Source organism: Pollicipes pollicipes, unplaced genomic scaffold (genome assembly GCF_011947565.3).
Source record: "Pollicipes pollicipes isolate AB1234 unplaced genomic scaffold, Ppol_2.1 Scaffold_6686;HRSCAF=7923_pilon_pilon_pilon, whole genome shotgun sequence".
In the NCBI taxonomy this organism is placed as follows: domain Eukaryota; kingdom Metazoa; phylum Arthropoda; class Thecostraca; order Pollicipedomorpha; family Pollicipedidae; genus Pollicipes; species Pollicipes pollicipes.
Genome location: NW_023596921.1, coordinates 36,877,372 through 36,883,048, shown reverse-complemented (window position 1 = coordinate 36,883,048; position 5,677 = coordinate 36,877,372). Strand labels below are relative to the sequence as shown.

The window sequence follows — 5,677 nt, the reverse complement described above, 5'->3', positions numbered from 1 at the left end:
CCCCCACACCGTCTCTGGACCGTCTGATCACTCAGAACTGAAGCCCCGCACACCGCCTCTGGACCGTCTGACCACGCAGAGCTAAAGCCGTGCACACCACCCCTGGACCATCTGATCACGCAGAGCTAAAGCCGTGCACACCACCCCTGGACCGTCTGATCACGCAGCGCTGAAACCCCACAATACTGGAACACCCGCATCGATGCAACGCAATCCAGTACGTATCGCCAGCCCGGAGAATGCCTACTCACGCGGCTACACCCCTTCCACAAAACGCCAACGCAGCCTCGCCACTGCCCCGGGCACGTCTATCCTATCAGCTGTGACATTCAGACGCCACATTGTTATGGCTGATCGCCACCGCCGATGCCCTGTGCGGGGACGGGCTATGAATTCCGGTGCGCTCTCTCGCACCGCCACCCGCCGGCTTACGCTCCGGCCGCGCTTCCTCCAACCCGGTGCATCGTTTCAAACTGTATTGTACGCTGCGTGTTCACCATACAAAACCGATCGCGGCCCGACGGCTGACAGCTTGCCAAGCACGCCAAACAAACACAACCAGATGACAATGACCTGTCATGGGAGAGCCGGTCCCGGCCGCCGCCGCGCCGCGGCGGCCCGACGGCGGCTGGGGCGGGCCCCTCTACAGGCCGCGCTACAGCCGCGGCTCGTCCCACGCACAGAAAGACGAAAAACAGCCATCCGCCGGCGACCGCTCGAAAACAACGTCGCCGAGCCTGGCCTACAAACATGCCCTTAGCGTGTGAGCATGACCGCGGAGGCGCATGGACTGCCCGGGACTCGCTCGGACAATGAGACCATCATGTTTATCCGTGCGGGACGAGGCACTCGCAGGCATTCATCGTCGACTCACGGACGTCCTGGCGCCGGAGTGGCACGCACCGGACGGCACTGGCACAGCTCGTGCCGACATGAGGGCAGCCAGCGCGCACCCTCCGGCGTCTCGCTCTCTTGCATGCTATTTTTGCACCACGCACTCTCTCGTATTCGGTTGGGAGCCGAGCGTACCGCGCCGACACGGGCGGCGGGCGGCGGGGACTACGTGGCAGGGGGGCGGGACCATGGAGAACTCCTGCAGCCATCGGAGGTGGCGGTGGCCTCTAGCCCAGCGACGGGAAGTCATTCTCGTCGTCCACCTTGGGCGCGTGCTGACGCGGCGCGCCGCGGCTGGAGCCGCGCGAGCCGCCGCGGTAAGAGCCGCGGTACCCGCCCTCTTCGTCTTCGCCGCCGCGGCCGCCGCGGTAGCTGCCGCGATAGCCGCCCTCTTCTCCGCCACGACCTCCGCGGTACCCTCCGCGGTAAACACCTTCTTCACCCCCACGACCTCCGCGGTAAGATCCGCGGTACCCGCCCTCTTCGCCGCCGCCACGACCTCCGCGGTAGTTGCCGCGGTAGCCGCCCTCTTCACCGCCGCCGCGGCCGCCCCGGTACCCGCCTCTGTAGCCGCCATCCTCGCCGCGGCCGCGGCCGCCGCGGTAGCCGCCGCGGTAGCCGCCTTCGTCGCCGTCCCGGTACGAGCCGCGACCCCGTCCTCGGCCGCCGCCGCGGCCCCGCCGGCTGTCCGAGAACGTGAACTCGATCTCCTTGACGAAGTGCTTGGGGCGGCCGTGGCGCACCTGCTCCTCATCCTCATCCTGGGAAGGGGGCGACAGGGGTCAGTGACGGCCTCGTCCTCAGAGGTGGCCGACAGCGGGTCAATACCAACCCTGTCCTCATGGAAAGAGGGCAGCACATCAACATCAACCCATCTTTCTGGGAAGAGGTGGAACAGCATGCACACAAACTTCGTCTCAAAGGGGGAGGGAGTGGCGGGAGGTAAACACCAACCTCGTCCTTCTTGGAACGGGACAACGGAGGGTGGGCACCAGAGGCCGCCGCCTGCAGCCCAGGCTAAAACCGCTACGCTACGGGCGTAGACAATCGATACAGAACGGAAGGGGAGCGAACAGAGTAGCTCACTACGTCATATGACATCAGACAGGTAATTAATCAACCGCTCTCTTCGGCAAACTAGTGGAACTCGCCGAACACAGCGACGACAAAATAGACGGTTGGGAGCGTGCAAGTAAACGGTTGCAGGAGACCTCTACATTGAAACTACGATAAGCTCTCCCGACACGGCTGACCGTCCCCTCACCGACTCCTCGTCCTCGTCGTTCTCCTCCTCGTCCTTCTTCTTCTTCAGCTCGAACGTGTTCTTCCACTGGGTGAGGTTCTCGCCCTCGCCGGCGCGGCGCACGTTGAACTGCGGCTGGCGGCGCGGCTCCTGCTGCTTCTTCCACTCGTCCAGCGTCAGCTCCTGCGGCCCCTCCGGCTCGGCGGGCGCCTCCTCGCCGCCGCCGGCGCCGGCGGCGTCCTCGGTCGGCTCGGCGGCTGCGCCCCAGGCCGGCTCGGCGGCCGGAGCGTCCCAGCCGGCCTCGGCAGCCGGCGCCGTCGGCTCGGCCGGCGCCTCCATCTCCGCCAGTTCATCCTGTACTGTACCCCAGTTGCCGCGGCCGCTGCCCTCCCGCTTGTCCACCGGCTTCACGCTGCTGCCGACAGAACGCGCGGGACTGTGAGGCCTGAGTTGGAAGGCAACGAAACTGAGCATCATAAGCCACCATGGGCAGTAAGCGGACATGAAGCCACGTTTCCACCGACAAAAGTTAAAACGGGCGGAAACAGGTCGAATTCCCTCATTATATTGCCTCAAGGCGTTCGCCGACCCGTTCGGGGCCGCTGCGCCGGCCCGCGCCGACCAGCGTCGCCTACTGACCTGCGGTCGGAGCCCGACTGGCGGTCAAAGTCGCGGTGGCCGCCGCCGCCGCGTCCGCGTCCGCGGCCTCTGCCGGGCGGCCCGCCCCGGCCGCGGCCGCGGCCCCGCTCGCCGCCCTCGGCACCGCCGAACCGCTGCGGCGCGCCGCCCTCCCTGTCAGCGGAGAGGCGCGTTCAGAAGCGGGCACGCACGGGGCTTTCCGGCCACCGTGACGCTATTGGCGAGGTGGCGCCGCACGGCGAGCACGACCCCCCGCCCCTGCACGGGGCGCCGTCAGCGGGACTGTGACACGTGCGGACCGCCCGTGTTCGCCGTCCAAGGGACAGAACTGGCACGAGGTGGACTATCGTTGTTTCTCGTCGACGGAATAGTCGGTGATGGCGCCGCGGCACCGCACAGCATCGTCAACTCTGCGCCCCGCGTGATCAGATGCTTCATTTCGGGACATGAGGTTGGCAAAACAAAATATACAATTGAGAACACAGCTTGAGGAAAGGCAAACAGACGTCGACATGCACTGACAAACGAACATGCACTGGCAATGAGCTGTCCTCCATATAGCTCCGTGTTGTACTGAGCACAAACCCCAGCAGCATCAGCGCACTCATTTGCACTCCCATATTTACCATATAATAGCAGTACATTTCAGGACTAAATTTACCCCAACTACTCCCTATGTACAAATATCTGGTCTTCATTGACATAATCTCGGGTTTAGTAGCATTGCACTGATATTCAAGACCGCTGACTGGGTAGGTGCACCTGTTGACCGCCAGATGGTGATGATCTCCAGCAAACAATACAAGACAGCCGGACAGGTTATATGACTTTTTTGTTTGTGTGAGAGCAAAACAGAAAAGCCACCTTTTACAACAACTTTCCCCATGTCTTTATCACATGGAAGACGTTCGAGGTTCTGATATCGACGCATAAGGACACCACCAAAAGCAATTTCACATGAAGAACCACCACTGTGCCCAGTGCATACATCCCGAGAACCACCAATGTGCAGAGCAAAGGGTGACTCCCGACTACCGCCCATCGCACCGCCTGCTCATCATCCGCCTCCCTCCCCCCCCCCCCCCCCCCCTGTACCCCCGCAGATGGGACCAGATCAGACACGGGCACCCAAGGGACGGCGTCCCTCCTCTGGAAGGAGACACCGTCAGGTGCACCCGTTACCGGGGAGCATCGCCCCGCAGTGGACGGAACACCGTCAGCAGCAGCGGCGCCAGGTTACCTTGCGGGCAGGTTCGCACACATATCTGTCGTGTTACCTAATCAAGATATTACGCAGTGCCGTTAGCAAAGGAACGGCTAAACGGCTGTAACGGATTGAGATATTGTCAATGTCCGCTTGTGGAAACGGACACCAGCGAGGCTCACGTGCTGTGACGAAGGCACAAGCACCTGAATGGCTAAATCACACCAAAGCGTGACGTATCGAAAAGCCGCGACTTCCGAAACAACATACTAAAACAAACGAAACAACATACTAAAACATAAGAAACAACGCGTTTACATGTGAGCATACATCATTAACCCGACAAACCTGTTCACTTGCTCCGGCTTCTGCCTACAAAGCACAGTTCCAACATTTGGTACCGTTGCTGCAACTTTGCTTATAAACTTGTACGTTATCGCACTCTGATTTCCGGCCTCCAGAGCACTGTTACCGATATGCTGGCGAGTAGCTCATCAACTGAATAATATCGTTCGTTATCTCTTTTTCCATTATCTAGAAAACTTCGGACTTAAACCACCTCTATAACCCTACATCCCAATGAATCAGTTCTACACCGAACTTCTAAAACCAAAACAAAGACGTTCAGAGCAACTGTTGTGCGAAGTGAAAACGCACCGAGTGCATTACTTCAACTTTCGCATGACCGGGATACGGCTATGGTTTCCGGCCGCGCCAACTTACTGCGCTGATATGTGGAATGACATCCTATAGAATACGACTGAGTTATATTCTGTGCACAATGTGTGTTTTCAATCATACAATTTCATGACTTCTATCAAGCGCACGAGCGTTTAGCTGTTTGAAATATTCGCTGTTCAAAACAAAACAAAATTGCACTTCCAGGTTGTCCAACTGGACGGAGTCCGCACAAAACCTTCAGAATCATGGCATCACTTACGACAAAGACTAGCAATGACACACACCAAGTCACGCATGCTCACGCGTGTCTGTCTGGTGTCATGCATTAGTTTGACACAACAACCGCAAACACAAAGAAGCCATAACCTGCTTCTGGATCTCTTCAGGTCCTTTGGCTGGCTTTAAATACAAAGGAAGCAATAGTTTTTTTGGTTTTGTGTGTAGCATCATCTCAATTTGGCAGATGCATTGTCATATACTAACATGTGCTCCAGGTTCACAACCATGCACTCATATTGCAAATGTGCCAGCTGCCAATTTTTGAACTACCAGAGCTGCTGCAAACACCATTGTGTACCAATGTTCATATCCTGCTTTTGACTGCACCCAGCACAGCATGTTAAATGGGCCACCAGACATTGCACCAGTCACTACAATAGGTCAGTGCCAATTGTTAGGACAGCTGCACAACAGAACTGGGTCATGGTGGGTGATAGGCCCAGCTGAGTTGATCAGTACAGCATGTCCAACACGGGCCTCAGACAACCAGGCTACCAATCACAGACCACCTGCCACCACAGTAGACCGTTCTATCCCAAAAATGCTGCAAGGGTAGTGGCTGGCCTCTGCTGGAGGGCTGCCCATGGCTGGAGGTGTGGGTAGCCGCCGCTGCACCATTTACCTGGCGCTGTCGGCGCGGCCGTCGTCCCAGTTGCGCCGGTTGTTGCGCTCCTCGCGCGACTCGGCCGGCGCGCCGTGACCGCCGCCACGCCGCCCCACGGCGCCTCCACGCCGCC

The 5,677-nt window shown here is 59.2% G+C and overlaps 1 protein-coding gene across 2 annotated transcripts; it reads right to left on the bottom strand.

Annotated features, from left to right (window-relative positions):
• Positions 1 to 462: 462 nt before the first annotated feature.
• On the bottom strand, positions 463 to 5,672 carry LOC119107832 (TATA-binding protein-associated factor 2N; the record flags this gene model as incomplete). 2 transcript variants are annotated; one of them, XM_037231391.1, is given in 4 exon segments in its annotated part: positions 463 to 1,655; positions 2,159 to 2,552; positions 2,777 to 2,929; positions 5,563 to 5,672. In XM_037231391.1, coding segments are annotated over 4 exon segments (1,191 nt in total), but the record flags the coding sequence as incomplete, so codon positions are not given.
• Positions 5,673 to 5,677: the final 5 nt, after the last annotated feature.